At 45.4% G+C, this 24,449-nt stretch overlaps 1 protein-coding gene and 1 long non-coding RNA gene across 2 annotated transcripts in view; one reads left to right on the top strand and one right to left on the bottom strand.

Moving 5' to 3' along the window:
* LOC138266023 (uncharacterized) overlaps nucleotides 1–14,955 on the bottom strand; it is an 82,750-nt gene extending 67,795 nt beyond the window's left edge. The window contains exon 1 of the long non-coding RNA XR_011199448.1: nucleotides 14,847–14,955. This is a non-coding gene — a long non-coding RNA (uncharacterized lncRNA). The remainder of the gene's footprint in view (nucleotides 1–14,846) is intronic.
* A 1,762-nt stretch (nucleotides 14,956–16,717) lies between these two features.
* LOC138266022 (interleukin-1 beta-like) lies at nucleotides 16,718–23,931 on the top strand. The gene is made up of 7 exons (XM_069214330.1): nucleotides 16,718–16,932; nucleotides 17,864–17,921; nucleotides 18,525–18,573; nucleotides 19,761–19,989; nucleotides 20,648–20,827; nucleotides 21,702–21,835; nucleotides 23,005–23,931. Exons 2-7 carry the CDS (start codon nucleotides 17,875–17,877, stop codon nucleotides 23,209–23,211), a joined length of 846 nt encoding a protein of 281 aa, XP_069070431.1. The 5' UTR covers nucleotides 16,718–16,932; nucleotides 17,864–17,874; the 3' UTR covers nucleotides 23,212–23,931.
* Nucleotides 23,932–24,449: the final 518 nt, after the last annotated feature.

The raw sequence follows: 24,449 nt of genomic DNA, 5'->3' as shown, positions 1-24,449 counted from the left end.
TCTTAGAAAAAAGGCACTTGAAGGTAAGATTTTCCCCTCCAGATATATTTCAAGGCGGTGTTGAAGACATAATTGTGCTACCAAATGTTTTGAATCCTCAGGCAGATCACTGTGTGCCCATGGCAGAGATGCAAGATCAAATGTTTATTGAGCCCGAGCAAAAACCCACTTATTGCTTTAGATACTTCTTCACCGATAATTTGAATCAGTAGTTGAAATACTTATGTGTTACGGCAGCGGTTCTTAATCTGTGGTCCGTGAGCCCTGAGGGTCCACAATAGGTGCTCAGGGTGTTAGTAACTGTTTAAAAGATGAAGTATTTTACCAAATGAACAAACTATATATACATAAAGAAACAAAGTGAAAGATTGAAAGATTCAGAATGCTCTGTAAATGTGAAGTAACTTGAAAGTGAAGGTTAAACATGAAATTGGTATTCCTAGCTTGATTCGTAGGAGCAGTGAAAGTACATGAAACAGATTCTAGTATGGGTGATTGGTGACCTCATATAAAACCCTGGAAACAAAACAAACAAACCAACCAACAAAAAGCTTGTATGTATTTAGAGTAAAAATGGGAAAGAAAAATGTTAGAGAACCAAATATTGAAAAAGCTCAAAGCTTCCCATTAAAATTAAACTCGCAGTTTTTGTGTGTTTTTTGGTTTCTGAACCAAATAAAATATGTTGTGTTTCTGTATTTGTTTTATTTATGCTTGCTTCTCAATGTTCATGTATTGTTTTGAGGTTCAAATCTTAGACATTGCTTAGGCATGGGTCCCACGTTTCAATTAGCTATTTATAGGGGGTGCACAGAAGTGAAAATGTTATGAACAGCTGGGTTAAGGGATGGGTAAACTAGTAATAACTTACATACCAAAACCACCAATTTACTATTTGTTGATCTTTTACTGCATCTCAACTACAGATGCCAAAGAAGGGTACTCATATTGTTAAGGCTCTACACTCATTACCAGTTCTACCTGTAATACAGTCTAAAATAGCACATGGGTCATATTCATCAAAGACAAGTGTGGCATTTTTTAGCAAACTTGCGGTGTCATGCTGCTAAAAACCAACACAGTAAAATATTCGATTTCTGATCAAAGGGTGCTTCCCCCCTTTTTTTTAGGTTGAGCATAGCAGCGCACAAGCGCTGCTTTTCCAACGTGCTGGTATGTATCTGGGCTTTTAACCACGCCCACCGCACACCCATCACTATGACTCATTCATGGGCTTGCCTTTCAAAAATCCTTTGTTTTCGTTGGTAAATGCTTCCCGTTTGTCCCGCCTTCGAGCGGTTTTGTTAACGCCTTGGCCTTCTGCCCTGTTACATGGTTAATTGCACTTTTGCCAATATGTGTGACTGCAAGCAAACTTCTTTTTCCTTTTGTGTATCTCCTATGCACTCATGGCAGCCGCCAGCTCGTTTATGTGATACTGTATTACATCATGTCTTTGGTGTGTGTTGTACTTATTTCTCTTTTATGCCCTTTCATCCTTTCACAATAGTCCTGATTTAAAGGGCATAGACTGATCAGCCTCTGTTTTTGGGATATTTAATTCTGAGCAGCTCATGTTTTTGTTCTTCACTATGGGGGTACTATGGCACTGCTTAGAAACAGCGCACAAACCAAAATCCTCCCTGGCTAACAGAAGCGAAGAGGCTGAGCTGGTTCCTGGTTTCAATTGCTTTCAGAAACAACTCCAAAGGGGAAAAGAGCTTTAACAAAAACAATCCCCACCTGTCCTTACAGTGAAGTTTATGCTGCTTGCCAGCAGCCCCTTAATATCGCCTTTCATGTGAGCTTGTTACATTAGTTGCCAGTTCTGATCTGCCTAATTCATGTTCCTCACAGCAGGCACATTAACCTTCTCCGCTACCTTATACTTAGTCCAAGCTTCCAATAGAGAAAAGTACGTTCTCTCTCCAGAAATAACATTAATCACCAGAGTTATTTTAACATTTGAAGACTGAATGCAGTCTGTGATCTGCCTACAACATGTTCTTTGCAGCAGACACATTTACCCTCTGCACTGCCTTATATAATTCAAAGCTTTATCTCTTGCTTACAGTGCTGCATTTAGTATAAACAAAAGAGACACTTGGGAAATTCATAACAAAACCAAAATGAAAGCGCAACAAAAACAACGGAAAATTTGCTTCTTTGCAATTTCGAATTAGCCTGCTTTAGTATTCAGTACTCATAAAACTATATGCAGCAGTTATTAGTGTAAAGTGTAAAGTGGCAGCTGAACCTAGAACAAACTTACTTTTCATGTATGCTAACAAGGCAATTGTGGGTCTCGTAAGCTACAAACATAAAGCTTATGGCTTTGCTATCAAGGAAAAATAAATCAGCCTTCTGTGTCGAGTACGAGCTGGATCTAAAGAAGGCATACTTATTATGTTCGCATTGCGTAATTTGAGCTGGTGTGTTATGATGCAGGACACAAACAATTTTTGTTAAAGAGCCATCAGTTATTTTTCTGCCTCACTGATTTACTGTGTGGAAAATAAAGAATAATTTATTAGAAATGCAAACTCTAACATGTGAAAATGTCCTTCCGCTCCAAACTATAAACAGGCTGCCAGGCTTGAAGTTTAAACAGCAAGATGTTATCATGTTGTAGAAAACATTTTTGAACACAAGTGCATGAATCACTCTTTATGCGTAAACACTGTGAAATATAGCAAATTAACGTAAAAAAGACTACTTGGGAGACAAAAGCACAGAGCAGAAACATTAGCATGTGTGCGTGAAAAGGCAGCATTATCCAGATGAAGGAGTGTAAATGACTGGCTGGCTGACTTGCTCTTTAGACAGCAGCGATGATATTAGATGCTATAATTCTTCGTGGAGTGAATCACACCTAAACAGTGTAAATTGCAGCCAAACACCATATGGGACACACCAGTAAAACAACCCATAAACATAAATATTAAAAGACACAATTGTATTAATATGCAGGCATTAGCTTTTTTAAAATATTTATTTTCCGTGTGGCCAATGTGTTCTGTGGCTCGACTGTAGTTTTTAAGTGGAAATCGTGTATTTTTAAGTGCGTATTTGCCTTCAGTAAACACAATGTTAGCGTGCTTTAATTAAACTTTGCCCAATTAAACGCTGCTAAATAGCAACATTTTCATTTTTTGTTGCAGATATAGGAAGAAGGTACGTGGAAGTGCATTAGTTTTATGCAGGGCCACTGGAATTATATGGCAGGAAAAGACAAAATTATGAGGCAGGGTTGACCAATTTATGCGGTAAGAAAAGTCCAGTTATGAATTTACAAGGCCAATAGCTCCAACTCAAGAAAATGCGAGACCTATTGCATTGCAAATGCTTGTTCTTTTTGTGTGCCTTTAGAATGGTATTTATGAAAACTAAAGTACTTTGTGAAAGTATAATATTAATGTCTGCTGTACCCACTGCCACTATTTGGTTGTATGTTGGTTTTAAATAATCTCCTCCTTCCCCTCTCTATCCACCCCTTTTGCTCCTGAGCCTTGAAACTCGATACAAATGGAATCCCAGTTCCAATACAGTACCAGAAGTCATCTTCGAAAATAGTAGATTTTCCATATACTTTACCAAAGGCAGATCTGCACCCCAGAGACAATGATCTCGCTATGGTAACATATAGCAAAATGGAAAAAAGTTTATTTACCTTGAAAAAAATAGTTAAAATATTTTTATGTGAAATATTAATGTACATTAATTTTATATATTTAACTGTAGAACAAAATAATAAAACAAATTACAGCATAATGTTAATTTAAATTTCACATTTAAATATGTTGTGTATATAACTTTAAGTGAAAATTATTTTTTGAAGTTCAAACTTGAAAAAATCAATGAAAGTAATATGTATATGTTTATTAGTTATTAATAATTATCAAAAGTGATGCATAGAATTGATATTATTATTTTTTAATTCATTTTCACGTTCATTCTTAAATTTAAACATATTTTAAAATAGAATGGGATATGTTTCATTTTTAGCTATTTAGTGACATTAAATTACATTTATTTATATTTTTACATGGTGTAAATAATTTAACTTAATATAACATTATTTCCTATGGGGTTTCATTTTAAGTTCCTACCTCTGTGGGAGAGCGGGTGGCCATGTGGTGGTGCTGGACTTACTCCAGCTGTGAGCTAGACTACATTTACTACTGTTGGTATAACCCATATACGAATGGGCGCACTCTTTTATGGGAGAGTGCATGTCCCTCACAAAATCCCTCTGTGATCCTCCGTAAACCCTCCTTACTCCCCCTAATGGCCTTCCCTGTTAGTTATAAGTATGCACCTTTTCTAGCCTCTCCCTCGATCCCTCTCACATTTACTACTAAGGAGTAAACGTACATGTGTGAGGATCTCCCCATAGAAAAGATAGGATAGGTAAAGATTCACACTCGGGTTTATAAATTGCATTTTGTAGTAAATATTACCACTGTAGTACTATTTTTTGTACTACAAAATGCAATTTGTGAATCCGGCCATAAGTCTCCCATCAACACCTCACTAAATAAGCCTTGGGCTGCTCACCTTTGCCATCTTGACGATCAAGTGCTAAAGGCATACTCCAGGGCTCAGTTGTGGGTCCAACAGCAAGGTTACGCCCCAGGAAACCAGTGGTAAATACTCTGATTGATACAATTTGAATCCAGTAGCCCCTGACTGTGCTAGGGCTCCTGAAAATGTTCCCACAGATGGTAAGCCTCCATAGTGTAAAACAAGCTGTTCTTCACAAGAAGGCCTCATACTCTTCTTGTCAGTAAATAATTGTATTCTCTCGCCTTGTTGTCGCCTGCAGGCATGCATTGGGGCATTAACCATTTACATGCCTGAGCCACATATATTACCCAGGCGAACACCTATCCTGCAGCAGTGACTCTTGTCGCACAAAGCATGTCAGGATCCAGACCTGAAGTTTTCACTTCCTATCGTGTAGTTCACGAAGGTCCATTGGCACAAAGCGATCTCTGTCAAAGCCACTGATCCAACAAATACCCACAACCCAGACAAAGGTTTATTTTGTTGATATTTCATGGCCTTTTTGACCAGTTTATGCGGTCACAAGCCTCTGAAGATGGAAATTGTCAATTTGGGGCACTTTAAAGTCATGCATTTTAAGCAATGGGAAACATGCCTAAAGTGCACCATGATCCTTTCCAGCTCTCTGAAACCCTGCAAGCCTTGAGCAGCTATTGAATTTAGAGTGAGTGAATTAATGCTGGCACTGAAAGAACGCTTCCCTTCCTAAACTTAAAGGCAGTGTTTGGGCGGGGAAAATGTCACAGAAACCTATGAACCCGGTGCTTGTTCTCTCTATTTTAGTAAGCCTCACTTGGACATATTTTGTAAACTTTCCTTGTTTGTACAGGAGGAATCAACTTTGAACCTAATAGTATTGCTAAAACTAGAGGTCACCAAAGGAGTCTGTTCTGTATTTGATGTCATGCCCTAAGTCGCCAAGGTTATACCCAGACAGGGGTTCTTTGCTCACTGTGCTACTGGAACTAAGCTACACTCAATTGAAGAGCCCCAATCAGGATGAAACCACTCCTGGGGTGCTTTCATTCTCACTTAGGGAGACCTGACTGGCAGTTCAGGCTGTCCTGTGCCTGTTGTAGCAGGGTCAATGCTGATTTGCATACGGCTAGGTCCAAACTGTGGTCACGTCCTGAGCTAAAACCAAGGCACAAGTCCTAAAAACAAAGTGAGGGGACTAGCCAAGTTAAGCAGTATGTGAGTGACATCATGGAATGAGACATCACAGCGTGTGACATCACGGTGTGTAAAATTTCACATGGCATCACTGGAAGTGATCACTACCCATGACCTTTTATGAAGTGACATCACAAGAAGTGACATCAGATCTTAATACCTAACTCATATGTTTAGAGGGTCTATCATGAGTACATTTTAGCAAGTTTTAATATTTAACTAACTAGATTTTGCATCGGGTGTGCCAAAGAAATGGCGCAACCCCAATGCAACTTGCACCCACTATTTGGGACCTCTCTATTAGTACATTGGTCCCTATGTGTTAAGGTTTTGCTCCTTGAGATTTTTAATGCTGATTGGTATTTTGTCTCAAAAGCATTGCTTCTTCTGCGCTTGTAACCTCACTGTCTTATGTAACACATCATTTACATTGATTACACACTCATATGATTTATTGTCAATGTGTAATATCTACATGTAATATAAAGCGCCCTGACATCCTGCTTTGGGATAAGTAGCTCTATAGAAAAAAAAAAAAAAATACAGTAGTGGTATTTAAATTGGTATCTGACATTTCTGCAGTTTATGCATATGTCTTAAACCCCTGCATGTGGAACAGTCCCAGTTAATGATACACTTACTTCTTTTAGTAGGTTATAATTATCAGCTGTGGTTTATTAAGCATTGATTTACAGCGTGTGCCCCATACATGTACTTTATTTTTTATTGGGGGCCATAAATCACTCATGACAAGCCTATCATAAATTACTTCTGACATTTCTGTGATGTACGCTAAATTTGTACAAACCATAAATCAGTTAAATGCATCATTACACGCTATAGCATTTCATAAATCTACATGCCATAAGTCATTCCAACAGTCGGTGAGGAAATGGAGTCTTTGAGTTGATGTTATCCCATTGTGTCGGGGACACTTCTTTCAATCCTTGTAGGCTTAACCCTGTAACTTTGCCCGTTCGTTGCATCCCACCCTCTGGCAGACCTGGGCTGCCAGGACCACGTTTCGTGTAACCCCTTCTCTGACTGCCTTACCCTGCCATAAGGCATTCCAAGGAAAGTAGCCTGGTCTGCCACCCTGCTTTGTCAGGTGTGGCCTACCCATCATACGTTTGCTCATCTCCTTTACCGCTGTCTCACCTTCACTGCAATATTTGCTGGCTTTCATGCTCTTTATAGGTATTGGTGGGTGGGTTTATTCTGATGTGCTTCCCAGCCGCCCCAATAAATGTTTGGGCTCCTGCTGTGACGGCTTTCTTTAAGCCACCAAAACCCTCTCAGGTGAAGAATTCAAACATAGCTTTGAACTCCTATTGTCCAATAGGGGTTTGCACCCTTTCTTGTTTTTGGTGCCCTTTCCACTGCTTGCCACCCCCCTCGCATGGGGGTGTGGGGGGCTACTTCTGGCTTCATTGTGAGCCCTGTCCCGGGAATGCCCTTTGTCCGGGCCTTGTCGGGGTTCCCGCACTGGCCCCTATAGCCCCCTCCGGTTGCGAGCCTTCACTCTAAACCCCTGCATGCAGACACCTCCTACTTAATGATACAAATACCTCTTTTGGAAGTATCATTTGCAGTTTATTAAGCATTGATTTACAGAATGTGCCCCGTCCATGTACTTTATTGGAGGGCCATAAATCACTCACAACAGGCCTATCATAAATCACTTCTGCCATTTTGATGACGTATGCTAAATTTGTACAAACCATAAATCAGCTTAATACATCAACAAATATAATATCCTGTCAGTCATAAATCTACATGCCAAAAATCATTCTTACGGTTTGTGAGGAAATATACTTTTTGAACTGGTGTTATCACTTTGTGTGACAGGAGGGTACTCCTTTTAATCCATATAGGTTTATCTCACTACCTTTGTCTGTTTGTCGCATCCTGCCCTATGGTAGACCAGGGCTGGGAACACCATTTTTCGTGTACCCCCTCTTCTGACTGTCTTAGCCTGCTGTAAGGCATCTCAAGGTAAGCAGCCTGGCCTGCCTCCCTGCCATGTTTGATGTGGCCTACCCATCATCCTTGTGCTCATCTCTTTACTGCTCATGCCCCAGGGCATTTTCCCCCAATATTTCAGTCCCTTCTTCTGCAGAATGCTAGTCTTAAGGCTGCCCGCAGATTGGCCAAGAACACCTCTGTCCCCTTTGGGGAAAGGTGTACCCCATCACTGTGAAAGTATTCTGGTCTCTGCAGATTGATGAGGCCGTTTCTAATGCTCTGGCATCCGTTTGCAATAAATATTTTTTTTCACTGCCACGTTCAGCTTCTTTTTTGAATTATCCAAGGCCCCTGTAGTTCAAGCATGCCTCTATTCCTGCCTTGGTATGGTCTCTGACCAGCCCAGTGCAGTGCTGCCAAACAATCGTGATGCCTCTGTTAAAGTTAAACCGCTGCTGATGGGAGCCAGGCACTCCATTTTGCCCAGATGTGTCAGGTTGTTTCCTCCAAAGTGTATTATCAACATATCTGGCTGGTCGCCCGAGCAGCATGCACCTCCTTGAGGGTAGCCCTAAGTTGCTCCCATCATGTTCCTGGCAGCCTGAACCACTCAATGTCTGTCTGGCATGGGTATCCACCCCTTCTTGCCCTGCCTTGTCTTGACCAGAGTTGGCTTCTGTGGATGAAAGAGTGTCTGACCACCCATACTGTTTTACGCCCCGTATCGGTTTTAGGGCAAGCAGAGAAATGTCAGGCCTGCACACCTCCTCCTTGCTCTCTGCTTGTGATTTGCCCTTGTGTGGAGGTCGGGCCTGTAGTATGAGGGGAAGAGTGTTCTACCCTACCCTATTTGTGGTTGGGGTGCTACACCCTTATGTAGCTTTAATGGGCTTTGGCATGCCATCAACCCATGCCCGAGACTCCAAAACAGGCAGTCGAAGTTGCTTCCCAAATGCGGAACAAATATGTGCCAAAACATGCCGCTTGCACCTCTGCCCTAGTCAGCGCCTTCTTCACCACCTAGAACGTCAGGCATTTCCCATTGCTGTGCCTGAACAGAGCCCCTTCTCCCCTGAGCCTCAGCGCCAAGTATCTCCTGAGACAGCATGAAGGGCATAGTGTGCCTTCAGAGAGGCATACCAGTTATACCTTGAACCCCTTCACCAACTAGTCTGTTTTGACCTCCTCAGCTGTCCTTCCAATTGCCTAATGCTTAGCTGTATGTCCTGACTCTGCAGGCAAGCCTTGCCTTCCTCTTCTCTTGATGGGGCACTAATTTGCTTATCATGCATGCCCCAAAAATGCCAAAGAGAAAGTTGCATTGAACAATGCATTGAACAATGTAGCTTCAAACTTGTCTGTGTATCCAGCATCCCCACCAGCTGTGCCAGTGTGTGGAATTCAGCCAGGAGCCCTGCATCCTGTGTAAGGCCTTCCAGCCTCCACCACTCTTTTATGACTGACTTATGTAATGTGAGATGGTGGGGTCCCTGCCAGTTGCGAGCTTGATGAAGTGTGCCCCAATTGTTAGGTATGCTTGTGCCCATGATTTTGACTTCTTCTGGTCGAATGCCTACTGTATGAACTTTTCAGTCACCATGACTGCTGCCTTCTGATTGTCAAAGGGCGCTAGCCCTGTTACCTTCTTTACTGGTCAGCATATGTTGCATAACGCTTTTGCTGTCTTCAGGACTAATGGGTGCTCTATTAAGTGGGACAGGTCACATCCACCTTTCCCCAGCGGCTGACTGGGAATGGGGTTAGCTACTGCCCTGCCTCTGGTGCTAGCCTGATGAATTTGTCCATCTGGAAATGAGAGAGTTCATCCGGTTTAGTGTTATTCACCCCTTGAACATGCCTCACCTTTATGTCTAGGTTGCTCAATAGCTGTATTCAAACCAAGCACCAGAGCACCTCTAGTGCCTGCGGGCACCTGGATGCTCCATTGTTAACGGCATGTACCACGGCCTGGTTGTCTGACCAAAGGGTCAGCTTCATGTCCCCTTAGCTGCACCATACAGTTAGTGCCACCACTATGGGAAACAGTTCCAGGGGTGTAATGTTCCTAGTGAGGTCTGGGCTAGCCTGCTCTTGAGACCATCTCTTTGCGCACCTTTTGTTCTTGAGGACAGCCCCGAAAAATAGACTGCTGGATGCATCTGTGCACAGCTTTATCTGCCTGTCTGACATTCAACCTTCTCTCCAAATGAGGATCCCACTGAACTCTTCCAGGAACGTCAGCCATACTCTGAGATCCTGCTTCACCCCTGCCCCTAGGCTGGTGCGGTGGTATTTTTTCAGCAACTCCCATGTCAAATGTGTGAGCCTTTTCACAAACACCATCCTTGCTGTGACAACTTGTGCTGCAAAGTTTAGTTTCCCAATAAGCTTACTGGAGCTCCCCATGCTTGGCCTTCCCCTTCCCCACTAGTGTCTTGATGTCTCATATCCTGCATGTTAGACCTGCCATCCTTAGGGTGGTCTTACCCCAGACTTTTTGCCTTTACCTCCTGTTTTGTTGCTGTATCTTTTTGCTGTCCTTAGTAGTCTGAGAACTTTACCACTGCTAACCAGTAATAAAGTGCATGTGCTTCTCAACTAAAACACGGTAATATTGGTATATCCACAGTTGGCATATTTATGTAATCTATAAGTCCATTGTAGAGTGGTATATCATATACCCTGGGCCTGTAAATTAAATGCTACCAGTAGGCCTGTAGCACTGATTGTGCCACCCACTTAAGTAGCCCTGTAAACATGTCTCAGGCCTGCCGCTTAAGGGCATGTGTGTGCAGTCTAACTGCCACCCTGACTTGACACTTAAAACCTCTTGCCAAGCCCGGGAATACCCTGTTCTTATATATGTCACCTCTAAGGTAGGCCCTGGAAATCCCATAGGGTAGGGTGCCATGTAAGCAAAAGGCAGGACATATAGGGGCTCATTGTGAGCCCGGCGGGCGGTGGGCACCGCCCAACGGGCGGAAACCACCGAAAGACCGCACCGCGGTCAATAGACCGCGGGGTTCATTTTGACTTTCCCGCTGGGCCGGTGGGCGATCGCCAGAAGATCGCCCGCCGGCCCAGCGGGAAAGCCCCTGCAACGAGGAAGCCGGCTCCGAATGGAGCTGGCGGAGTTGCAGGGGTGCGACGGGTGCAGTAGCACCCGTCGCGATTTTCACTGTCTGCATAGCAGACAGTGAAAATCTTTGTGGGGCCCTGTTAGGGGGCCTCTGCACTGCCCATGCCGTCGGCATGGGCAGTGCAGGGGCCCCCAGGGGCCCCACGACACCTGTTCCCGCCATCCTGTTCCTGGTGGGTTTTACCGCCAGGAACAGGATGGCGGGAAGGGGGTCGGAATCCCCATGGCGGCGCTGCAAGCAGCACCGCCATGGAGGATTCTCTGGCCCAGGGGAAATCCGGCGGGAAACCGCCGGATCCCCTTTTCTGACCGCGGCTTTACCGCCGCGGTCAGAATGGGCACTGAAGCACCGCCAGCCTGTTGGCGGTGCTTCCGTTGCCTGTGGCCCTGGCGGTCCTAGGCCATAGTTTTAAGATCTTATGTGCTGGTAAATAAAACTCCCCAAAGTCATTTTTTAATTACTGTGAGGCCTGCCCCTCTCATCGGCCAGCACTGGGAATTCCTTATCATACATTCCTGATCTGAGAGGAGTAACTGCATCATGTTTATCACCATTGGAACAGTGATAATAAATCCTCTTCACTGGTAAAGCCAGATTGATTGTTACTGTTTTAGAAGTGGCACTTTTAGAAAGTAGGCAGTTATCTGCCCTCGCTACCTTGTGTTCCCACAGCCTATCTCCAATACACATCTGCCATGGGCTCGGTGAGAGCTACACTTGTGCAATCCCTTCAGACACCCAAAACACAGGATATTCATCTGCATCTGCATCCATCTGCATATTGATGGGTCCTCAAAGGGTAGTGTCTAGAGTCCACACAAAGGGGCTGATTAACTCCCACTGTTAGCCTGGAGCCGAGGCTGGCCTGAAAGGGAGACCTGTGCACTTCACAAGAACTCTTTGTAGTCACACCCCACATCAAAGGCACTTTCTAGTATAAGTACTGGGTCCCTGACCCCCTAAAAACAGTACACCACTAGACTCAAGAATACGCTGCTGGAGTAAAGACTGCTGTGTACCATTATTGATTGCTCTTGGGAACTGCTGCCATGCTTTGCCGTGCCGCCCAGCTGCCTGTTGATCTCTGCCCGGTAGCCCAAGACTCATCCGCAAAACCCAGAGTGACTCAGAGCGGGCTCTGCTTTCCTTTGACACTCCCCTTCAATTTGAACCTGAGTGGCTTTTGACAAGCTCCACTGCTTCATCTTTGACCTGCCTGGAGCGGCCCTGCTTTCCTCTGCAAGTCACCTCCGGTTTCAACCAGAGTGGCTTTTGTCAAACTTTGCCACTTGCATCTGTGACTAGCCCGGAGTAGCCCTGCTTTCGCTTGCCACCCACCTTCAACATCAACCTGAGCGGCTTTTGTCAAACTGGGCCACTCGCTACTTTCAAACTCAACCAGAGCAACTTTTGTCAAACTTTGCTGCTCACTAATTTCAAATTCAACCACAGTGGCTTTGTCAACCTTTGTCGCTTACACCTGAAAACCATCTGGAGCGGCCCTGCTTTCCTTTGCTGCCCGCTGCTCTCAGTCAAACTGAGTGGCGCTGTCCAGCCTAGCTGCACACCACTCCCCAAAAGGAGTGCAAGCAGGACAGAACCATAGTTCATCTGGACATCATACACCCATGCCGAGGAGTCTCCGGCACCACTCTTTTGATCTATTACATATGCTCATTACACTTGCTATTTTTGAGTCTGCAAACCTATACTTTACTATTTGTGAATTGGATTTGTATTGTGCTGAACTTAAAATTAACCAGATCAACTAGCTTTATTTTTCTACAGCCGTGCAAAGTCTTTTTCTGCGGTGTGTCTCCTGCGATTATTGTGTCTGTGTTGCACAAGTAAAGTACTTTACACATTGCCTTCTAAGTTAGGCCTGCCTGCTCTGCGCCAAGCTATGAGAGGGTGAGTACAAGCTAATTTATGTTGTGTTATTGACTCGCCCTGACTTAGATTGTGGTCCCTACTTAGACAGGGTGCATACCTCTACCAACTAGAGACCCAATTTCTAACACTGCACCTTATCCTCAAGCATGTGGGATGTGCCTGTTGTTCAATCCAGCTCAATTGCCAAGAACACTAGCTTTGTCTTTGGGCCCACTGTCTTGTTTGCTGCCAGGGGGATTCCTAACTTGGCTGCTAGTTGCTGGAAGGCTCCCATTAACTGCTCACACTCTGATCCCCCTGACCTCCCCACAAACAGGAAATTGTCCAAATAGTGTAGTTTCCCTCCTTTTGGGTGACTCTTAGGTAGGGTCTACTCTAGGAAGGCTCGAAGTAGCCACATGGCATGGAACTCCCCACAGGTAACACTTTGTCAAAATACGTGTCCCATCAAATTCTACCCCATGAGATGATAGCTTTCTGGGTGTACCGGGAGCAATCTGAACACTCTATAGTGTCTTCAACTGAAGAATACCCCACCGCTCAGTCCTCGGGGTTAATCCCATCATTCACTGAGCCCCTCCTCAGGGAACAAGAGTTGGTGGATTAGAGTGAACTTCCCTGGCTCTTTATTGGGCACTACACCAAGTGGTGAAATTACCTGGTCCAGGGGTGCCTTTGGTCTGTAAGGGACCTTCTACTCGCCCTAGCTCCCGCTCCTTCTTGATTTTCTTTCTGACTACCTCTGGGTGCTCCAGTGCTGAATGAAGGTTCTTTGCCTCTCTAGAATCAGTAGACCCTTTGAATGGGATTCTAAAGCCTTGTTCAAAACCTTTGCTCAGTGTCCAGGTGTGCAGGCCTGACATTTCTCTGCTTGCTCAGTGTCCTCATGTCCTCCTTGTTGTCATACTCACTGGATAGTTTTCTGAACCTGTGGGCATTTATGGCTAATTCAACATCCCCCACCACTTTAATGCCTTGTGTCTATCTGGGCTACTTTGTTTTATCTTTCTCCCTCTTGTGGCTGGATCCCCTGTCCTTTTTGCAGTCCATTGCTGGGTCCCCCCCAACAAATAGAACACATGTGCCTGAACTTGCATGCAGGTCCTAATGGGCAGTCGACCTTATCATATTTAAACCATACTGACGATGCACTTTTCCCACTTGGTGTTCCTTTCCAGTGTGTGTAATGTGTTTGCCTGTAGAAGGGCTTGTGTTTCTCCTGTTTCCCTTTGGAATAACTCCTCGAAATGGCTGCTCGCCCTTCCCAGACCAGTCGTGGCCTCCCTGCCTATCATCATTTAATGGCTATAACCAGTTATGTCCTCCTCATACCATTCCATACCCAGATGAGCCTGCAATTTTATCCCGAACCCTTTGTCACAATCCAGCCATGTATCACCTGTAAACTGCCTTTGTGCCTTGTGTATCTTTAATTCATACAACCATACATTTTTTGCACAGTGAGGGAACTTCTCCACTATGATACAAGCCATAATTCTGTATGTGACTAGCTAGTTCTCAAAATTCCTCTCCTTCCTCACTCTCATCCTTTCCCTCTTATCCTCTTCCTTCTTATCACATGTGGTAAGGTCTGACCCTTCCATTTGTATCTCCAGTAGTGAACATATGTCAATGAATTATTTGCGCCATATGGGCTCTTTTACTGCCAGGAGTTGTAGGCTGGCCAAGCCCATGGCTCTGGCACACATGTAAGGCTGCCCTAGTGTACCTGTTATATATGACTCTGGTGCTAGCCCCACCATGGTTGGGTTTCCTGGCCTCTGCCCTTTTTCCCCTGGTGCTACGCCCCATTCCTGTGTGAGCAGTGACATCCCGTTGGCCGCTACCTGTCGCCCTAACTCCTTCTCTACGGGTGGCCCACCCCCTCCTTGTGCCTTTGAGGGAGGTGTTGATGCGCAGCTGCCTTGAGCCCTATCTGCCATGTCCACCTCACTTTGTTAGCAAAGGTGCAAATGATTTCAGACCCTCCTGCATGATCACACTGATTTGATCATCATTAAACGCCTTGGCCGACCTTGCTGGTGCCCTGGCCGCCATTGGCGGCTCCCTTGTCTCATTGTTTTCCCCTTTTTAACTGCTTCTGCTCACCTTGCATTGTTGCTTCCTGGGCTTCTCCCTTTCGTCTGCATCTTCCCTGGGCATATCGCTGTCCCCGTCTTCTCTGGATGGGACGGATGCAGGCCGCCTCCCTGCTTCTTCACTTTTCAGCTGCCTTTAGAGCCACTCTTTGGCTGCCACTTCCCTTGCTACTTTCAGTATCTCATTCAGGTCACATTGCTGTTTGCTGCTTATCTGCTCTTCCATGTTAATGCTTTGGCTGAGCTTGGCCTTCTTATTTACTTGTGCAGCTGGGTCGCATCACACTCGCGAACTGTGCCTAGCTGAGCTCAACCTGTTTGTCTTACAGTTTCAAAGAGAGGGAGCACACTGCCTGCACTCCAGCAACAAAGTATAACCCCAAAGCATCGATTCGTAGCCCCTTCAAAAAGTAAAAAAGAGTCTTTCACCTCCGTAGGTGCAGCAAGTGCTGCAGATCCCTGTACACATGTTTCTGGGTTTGGCCCGTCACCAGCAGGGAGCAGTGTGGACTAGGGGCTTGCTTGGAATGTCTTCTCAGGTTTAAGTACCACTCATGGCGCACAGGTGCCTCCCAAGGCTCGTCAGCCATGGCTCAAGGGAGCTGTCAAAAGACATTTGGCGGCATTTCAAGCAAGCCCTTATAGCATGCTGCTCCCTGCTGATGACAACTTCTCCACTTCCTGCACACCTCCAGTTGACTGCTGGTTGACGGGCTCCCGCGCCAACCATGAAGACTGCTTCCCATCCGTTGGTTCTGATCAGGTTTGTCTTCTTGCCAGGTCCCTCATCTGCCTTCTTCATTCCGATATGCTGTCCTGGCCGTCACAGCTTCCTTTAAGCCCCCAAAAACAGATCAGAATTCAAACATAGCTTCAGCCTTCTACTGGCCGATTGGTGTTTGTGCCTTTTCTTTTTGTTTTGCCTTGTCTGCCCTCTTGCCCAGAGGGCGGAGATACCACTTCCTGCTTCACGTCACTCCCTTTCCAGGCACACCCTTGTCCAGGTTTTGACAGGGTTTCCACTCAGGCCCCTGTAGCCCCCTGTAGGTGCCGGCCTTCACCCCACAAAGTCAAAAGCATGTCTCTTAAGTACCAGTGAAGTGATAACAAACTGCGTTCCTTTGTTTCTCCTCAGTTGCATTTGCATCTAGGTGTAACACACAAATTAGCTCCCAGCCAGGATACTGGAACAAAAGGAAGGCTGATGACCCCCTAAATTATACCTTTGTTTTGGGTCCAGCTGGAATTTAAAATAAACTCCTCGCATCTGTTCATTGCTGCTGAAAGGAAAGCATACAACATGCATGTGCTGATGAAATAGTCCTGATGCCTGAAAATTCCACCGGGACAAGCTCAGCATGTCAGTGGGGCTCAATTTCTTAGCAGAGTGGATGGTGGTCACACTATGAAAAGAGTGGCTATACCTCTGGACTTGTGCCTTGCAAAAGATGATGGGTTGGAATGCTTCCCGAGTGATTGTCAGTGGTTAGATACATTGCAAGCATTCCCCTCATTGTGTGTGTGTTTGAGAGTTAAAAACACACAGGATGAAGTCTGGCCCGCTTTGAAGCCAGAGTTACAGATCTTGGCCAAAACTGCCCTCATCTGAGGTGTAACCATTGTTCTTTCTGGGGCACTCAGTAGTTCAAGGGTCAATCACAGGAGCGGGCAGAATCCTTGTTGAGGTGAAAGGACACTTCAGAGAGCAGCTGTGCCCCCTCCCGTTCGGGGATGAGGCACTTTCCACTTCCTTTTTTCTTGAAACTGCCGCTGTATGTGGAGTCACTGGGCAGCGCCTTTCGTGCGTAAGCACTTCCTTGCACTCCAGCCGCAGGGGCAGGAGGAAATTCCCAGGTTTACAATATAAAAAGGAGGGGCAAGAGGCAGGGCTCAGAATCAAGCACAGGGGCACGCAGGCTCACTGCAGAGGAGGAAGGTAAAGGGGAGACCGGATAGACTGACGGTAAAGCACCCTTCCATCGGGGGAAGGTCGTGAAACACAGGCCCTTCTAAAAGACGCTAGCGTGAGAGAAAGGGCCCCTCGAACGCCGCAGAATCCACTCCTTGGTGCTCAGTCAGCAGCAGAAGTCCACGCAGTAAGTATTTGCATGACTTAGATATGTGTGTTTTTCCATAAGGACCAGTGACTGCCAGTGGCGTAACAAAACTTCAGTGTCCCCCCTCCCCCCTGCAAAGTACATGGAGGGCCCCCACCGGACTTATTCAGGAGCTTTCAGGCCAGGGTACTGTGCAGAGGAGCCAGCCCCCCCCCCCCCCCCCTTCCCGGATCCGCCGCACCGCACCGCGGGGGCCTTTTATTATGTCACTGGCGACTGCGTAATTAATAGTCCATTTCACTCATTGCCTCCTTTTTCTGCGAATGATGGCATTTTGCGTGTATACATCTGCCTCTGCCTAAAGAGTAGCCCACTTCGGTGCGGGTGTTTTCAATCCTGCTATCACTTCATATGGTGTTCTTATTTTTGTTATATCACTTTTATTAATATCTTCCAAATGTAGGCACATCACAGGTATATTTTTGTTTACCTTTTCCTTACTTTTAAACTCTTGATGCTTTTTATATGCTTGGAAAATAATAATGCTAAAATACATGTTTGTCAACTTTAAATCTACTGAAATTTCCAGTGCTAGTTATAATATTGAACCCATGTGAAGGTTCAGTAATTACCGGTCCGGCAAGAATGCTATTATTTAAATAATATTATTATTGTTCTGCACGATAGAGCAGACCGTTCCAATAAAGTGGTGGTCTTTTTCTTTTTAAGCCCAGCAGCAGGTGTTGCTTCTGTTTCCAAAGCATGCCGGTGACTGTCTTTTTACTATGTCTACGGGCTATCCTTGTAGAAGCTGACTTTTACAATATCTATTGCAGCAGATGGAAGCCTTTATAATGTTATGAAGGTGTAGAGGGGGCTGTGTGCATGTTAAAAGGACTGCTGATGTCAACAATAGATGTATTATCAGTGGATCAACATGCCTTTATTGTTTCGTGTTGTTTACCTGCAGGAACCGCCACAATGTCGCTGGTACCAGAGATGGGCGCAGAGCTGATGGAGAGCTACAGGTACTAAAATGTCCTTAGCTTCTTGTGACTGACTATGGCGTGAACGTGTACCAGGCCTCCTTCCCCTGTTGGGACAGACACCCTTAGGAAAGAGCTTCCAGGCCATTTAAAATTCCTGGGGCAGGAACATGCCTTGACATAGGAAATGTTGATGATATACTCAAATGTTGAAGATAAACTCATAAACCCAATATCTGTGCACTTAAAAGAAGGTTAAGCAGGGTGGGGCCTTACAGCAGCTGCTGCAGAGATGTGTTTCTAATCTGCAGGCCCCAGGCTCCCATAGCAGTAAGATGAGTAAGGGCTTATCCAAACCCCGTAAAACAGGCCAGTGGGTCAATGTACATGCAGCAGAGTTCCGCCTGTGGCCTGGAGGTCTCAAGCTCTGATCCCAGTAGCACGTGCAGTTATCGTACCTTCAACAGAGCGTTGTCTGTCACCTCTTGGTCACCACTTGAGTCTTCTAGGGTGGCTGTCTTTGACTTCTTCCGCAGCTACAGAATTGTCCACCACTGATTTATTTGGGTTATAATGACATTTATTAAGGCTAAACAAAAAAATACGCAAAGTACTAATATACTTCTCATTTTGCTGTATTTACAGTGAATCGAATGACAGTTTCTACGAAGCAGACGGTATCTGTGACATGATGGTAAGTGTTTCGTCAGTGCCTCAAAATGTTGTGTGCGTAGTGCCATTTTTAAATACTTATGCAGGATTACAAACCATCACATTACCTAAGGTGTCAGCGTGGGTGAATTTTACATGCATCATCCTCTCCACCCACGGGATGCCTCTTGGCACCTCAACATCCTGGAGTACCTGTCGCGCTCTACTAATCCATTCATTCACGACTTGCAGGCAAAAAAGCCTGCTTTATTTCACATATTCAAAATCTGTAACCAATTTTAGAATCTGAAATTTTTTATGAAGGATTGGGAAACTGTTTAAAGTTATTACGCAGGAGGGTGAAGGGAGAGGGATGAAGGCTTTAACATGCGCGATCATAAACCCTGCCGCGCCCTTCGAATCGGGAGCGTGCACGCTCCCCTAGTTTCGAGGTTGGCTCCTGGTTTGAGAGATGATTCCTGCCCTAGGATAGGCAGTGGTGCAGTCTCGGACTTCTGGGGTCCCATTTGGGCGCGAGACGGTACTACTTGTGTTTTGGGATGGCGCACTACCCAAAACGGGGGTGTGCACGTTATTTGGAGGTGTAGAGGGCAGTCCTTGTGGTGGGGCGCAATTCCCAATCAGAGTTGGATGTACACTCCCAATAGCTTAGGAGTCCTACTTGAGTGCCTTATTTTTTTGCCACACTTCTTTCCACTGCTGCATTTGTGAAGAATGCGGTTTTAGTGATACGAATTGGTTCTCGCACAAATATTTCCCAGTGATAGGGTTCTCCTAATGTAAAATGAAGTAAAACAGCACACTGTCTTATTCACAGCCTTGTACTCCTACCCGAAAGCTTCACCTCTAAGTGGGCTATAGGCCATACATTACCATAGGTTTTGTTACAATGCCACACGCAGTCTGTGCCACCAAAGGTCCGTGTATCACCCACACCCTCTTATCAGGCTGTCACAGTTCCCAAACAGCTAAGACTAACTCACCAGACTGTGTCAGGACCCCCTTCAGTCGCCTGCCCTCACTTGGGCTCAGCAACAGGAGGGGAACTGGTGTCCTAGGTATCATTGGTTCATGAATGACAACGTTTCAGTAACAAATGTAACCAGTTTGCATAAATGCTTTCCGATCTGGCGCACTGCATCGATGCCACGGCTGTGCACTGCCCTGTTTCTCAGTCAGTAGTGTCTCACTCTGCACTCCTGCCCACAGGCCTCCAAGGTAGATGCCAGCTTGGGCTCCTGCCCAAGGGACTGCACCAGCTGCAGGTCTTCCATCAAGGTGAAGGTGACCACCCTGAATGAGCCCTCCACCTTCCGCAGAGCAGTGGTGGTTGTGGTGGCGGTGGAGAAGATGAAGCGAGGGGTGTTCAACGCCAGTGAAGGGTGTCACTTCGGGGACAGCGATCTCCTGGAGATCTTTGGCAGAATCCTGGTGGAAGGTAAGATGTCACCTGTAAAGAGTGGATTTTACATCAAGATTAGAAAAAAGCAATTTGTAATTAGATTACTAGATGAGATTTAATGCATCAGGTATTTTTTTTTAGCCTTAAAATGAGTGAGCTCACTCTTAAGTGCCAGGCCAGAGACTGTCAGAAATGTTCCAAACACACGAGCTTGATTCATTGCAAGAATTTATGGTTGCAGATTGTAAAATAACACTTATTATGGTGCCAAAAGGCAAGCCAAAGACTCGTGTGACTCTAGTAATACGTTGATACTTAGCAAGCAGTTGTTTTCTCAATGCAGGACCATTGGATCTGAAACATTTAGATTGGGTAAAGTTCAACCTCATAAATAAAACCTTTATTGGGGTGACGTCTGTCAAGGGTTAAGGAACATGTGAAGAGGAATTCCAGAAAAGGGGTAGGGGCCTTTACTGTGCCATGAGGGCTCACCTACGTGTTGTAAGACGGACTCTTTCAGCTTCAAGTCAGGGGCTCACCTCAGAAGATGCAGGGCTCCTTTTTCCCCACAAACTGCTCTTTAATGCTGTAAGTACAAAGAGGACCAGGCTCAGAAGGATTCTTCTCAGCTGCTGTCCACTCCTTTTCCAGGGACCTCATACTCACCACTTGTCTCTTTCCCATCTCTTTTCAGATGAAATTTCCATCCAGACGTTCGAGGAAACTTTTAGGGAGGAATCCCTGTACCGGCATTTCTCCAGCACTGTACAGCGTATTACTGACACTGACAACAAGCGTCTTGCCCTGAATGAGTTCTCTGGCCAAGCCCAGCTAGTGGCCCTGCACCTGCAGGGGCCTAATGCCGAGCGTCAAGGTGAGGATCCGTGCTTTGATCCATAAAACCACTGAGTGCGCCTGAGACTGGCACTAATCACTGAAATTGCGGCCCTTTCTCAAAATGCTATTAAGATAACTCTAGAAATGAAAACATGGGGCACTAGATTCTTGAAACCAGGGGCATATTTAATAAAATTGGCACTCCACACAGTGCAGCACCACTTTTCTTGTACCTGTTAGTGCCCACCTAACGTCACCCTGTGTGCGCCGTATTTAAAGTATGGCACACCATGGCGGTAGTTGGGGGACTGGCGTCAGAAGTTTTGATGCTACTCCAACGCTTTGCAGGATTAGTGGCAAATTCTGAGCCTTATCCTGCAAAGCACCCAGAGGCCCATTGTAACCAATGGAAGCTTCTTTTAACGTCTGCTCTGAGCAGGCATTTAAAGTGCCAAAAAAATGGAGCAAGGAAATCTCTTGCTTTTTTTTTTTTCTTCCTTGACCCCCCCACCCCTGTTTGGGTGGGGAGGGGGAACGCCCCCTTTGCATACATTATGCGTGGCACAGGCATATTGTAGCACAAAGGGTTACAAAATGGCGCAATGCATGCATTGTGCCGCTTTGTAAATATGGTGTGGCATTTTTGGGCTTCTAACGCCACCTTAGCGTTTAAAAAAAAAAATTATGCTAATGCGCCATTTGAATGGCACTAGGGGCTCTTAAATATGCGTCACTTAGTATACGTACTATATTCTGTGTGATCTCGGGCATATCACTGCCATTGTTGCCTTCTTTTGTTACATGAGAGTCATGGGTAGTTCATAGGTAGCGGTGCTGTAATAACCAGGTGCCTTTTGAAGTTTACAAAGTGGCCTTGCTATTAACCAGTATCTCCTCTTTCTTCTCTGCAGTAAAGCTGAACATGTCTTTCTACTCTTCACCTTCACCTTCTGGCGAGAAGCGGCCTGTCACCTTGGGCATCGTGGGGAAACAGCTCCACCTGTCATGCGTGATGGTTGGGACGACGCCTGAGCTACGTTTGGAGGTGAGCAGTGAGGGGAAGGTGCTCAACAAACCCCTGTCTGTGTGCAATTAGTGCTGCAAGAAGCTGGCGATACTCCTGCACAGCTGTGACATGTTCTTACCCTTACTTCAAGCCCCCCGTTCCGTGCACTCCTGCACTTTGTGTCCCCCAGGGCCTCCCTGTAGGTCAATGCTCAGAATTCAGCTTCCTCTGTGGTCATGTATTCATTCTAATATCCAGATTTCAAGGGCTTCAGTCTGTGACTTTAGATGTCACAATGATCTGTTATGGTCAGAGAAGATGTGAGCTATACAACAGGTCTGTAGTTGGTTTAGTAAGAGTATTGTTCATGTTTCGCAAGAACAAAAGATTGCCTTCCCGGGGCTCTACCAGCATTCTAAGCTGAATCTTCCAGAGCCCTCATGATCCCCCCCCCACTGTTTCAAGGGACACACTTACATATCCCTGGTCTCCCTGCACTAAGAGGTCCTCCACACTTTAGGTCCTGCCTGTTCCCCTCTGCAGCTGGAGTTACACATTTCAGGCATCCTATCTGCACTTGGTTGTTTTATATCTTTATGCCTAAGGTGCGCATTCCCCTAACTTCCACATTTTTGATGCCTGTAAGCCTTCTCTAAATCCCGAGTTGGAGAACTATGATGTGGCCACTTTCCTCTGCTACACATGGTTGCCAGGATTTCATCTGCATCCATCCCTTACGCATCCGTGAGTGCTAACTTCAGATACTTGACCTTCTCCTAACCTTGTGGACCACTTTGAAGGACCCAAAAACCTTCTGCACTTTAAGGTCTTACCTTTGACATCCACGAGTGAGGGGCCTGCTCCTTCTGTCCATCGAGACCTATTTGTCAGGTGCTCCAGGATCCCCTCCTCACCCTGACTTCCACACTGATTGGGTCCACTTCCCCTGTACTGCGAGTTCCACACTTCAGGTGTCCTATAATTTCCACTGCATTCTCAGGAAGACACTTAATCTGTGTTTTCTCATGCCCCTCTTCTTGAGGCACACGCCTCGTGCCACATGGCCTTCTGCACCTCAATGTCTGGGCTCCACATACCACAGGCCCAGTTACCCATACATGTACCCCTAACAACTGTTCTAAGGTTATCAAAGAATGCTCTTCTCTCCTTCAGGCCAATCTAATAAGATGTCCTTTTTCTTCCCACAGGAAGTGAGTGGGATCTTGACCTCCATCAAGACCGACCTCCTGCGCTTCGTATTCTTCAAGGTGGATGCATCAAACAGTAGCTCTTTCGAGTCAGCCTCGTGCCCCGGGTGGTTCATTAGCACCTCTCAGGACCCAAACCAACCGGTATTAGTGAGCGAGAAGACAAACCCTATCACCATCCAGAACTTCAAGCTTTCTGAAGATTAAGAAGCTATTCTTCGAACACCGACACCAGCACCATATGTACTATGTACAGAGCAAGTGATGGTGACATGGACAGTTCCTATAGCAGTAAGCTACTTTAGTTGGACAACGACACGCTGATGTATGTACCAAGTACATGTCAGGTTCCTGGAGCTCGAAAGGTTCCCAAATCTGTATGTCACACAAGACTCCAGGGATTGTCTTTGCAGTATTTTCTATGAATTTTCAAACCCAGATGGGACAGTGTATCAATGTCGTGATTTTTTTTTTTTTTTTTTGTCTCAGATCCGAGAAATGCTTAGTTATGCATGGGTGTAGATTCCATTGGTGCAGTAAGTGCCCTGGCATCTGGACCCAGAGGCCTGAGGGGCCCAAAGAACACTGATTATTGCTGTAATTTATACTTCAAGTGGCAGCCAGAGGCCCATTTCCTTCCAGTAGGGTCAATGACACACAGACTCCCCTACTGTATCCATGCCCAGCAGAGACATGGAGCGCGCTGATTCCAAAGGAATTTAAAAAATAATAATCTTTCCTTACTGTCAAAGACCGAATCATCATATATTTGAAATGTTAAACAGAAGTAATGTACACGTTTATTTATAGAGGCACGCACTGTGACCTCATCTGTGTATTTGTAACAAACTGATTTTATTATTTATTTATTGTTAATATTATTATATTTATAGTTATTTAAAACGAATAAATACATTTTTTTCTATACATGCGCTTGGTTATGTGGTAATAGGTGCTACTGTGGGAACATTGGAATGGCACATGCTCGAGTACTGATGTCTGCTTCCCCTTCTTCTGAGGGGTTCTTAAAGAGTGAACAGTTCGAGGCCCAGTGTTTGACGTCGCTGGTCCATGAGCTCATTTTAACCTGTGGAGGTCTTGAAGAAAGGACTGACATTAGCCTTCTATCCTTCACTGCGAATTGCGTCATTTTGCTCATGCAAATGAGCACATCCCGTTGGAAAATAGTCCACTTCAGTGAAAAGGCTGGTGGGACAATATCTGCTTTCGTTTTTGCTTAACTTTAAATGTACTTTTGAGTGAGGCATTTTCTTCATCTTTTTTTCTGCAAACTTATGCATACCAACCTTAGCCAGTCGTAGTTTTATTACTTTTAAACTTCTAATGCCTATTGTATGTTTTCCAGTGCTTGTCTTCTTTCTTAGCTGTTACATGTTTTTGACAAACTAGGACCCTTCAAGCTGCTGGCTGAGTTATGATTAGTT

Source organism: Pleurodeles waltl, chromosome 11 (genome assembly GCF_031143425.1).
Source record: "Pleurodeles waltl isolate 20211129_DDA chromosome 11, aPleWal1.hap1.20221129, whole genome shotgun sequence".
Lineage (NCBI taxonomy): Eukaryota > Metazoa > Chordata > Amphibia > Caudata > Salamandridae > Pleurodeles > Pleurodeles waltl.
This window is presented reverse-complemented; position numbering and strand designations above follow the sequence as displayed.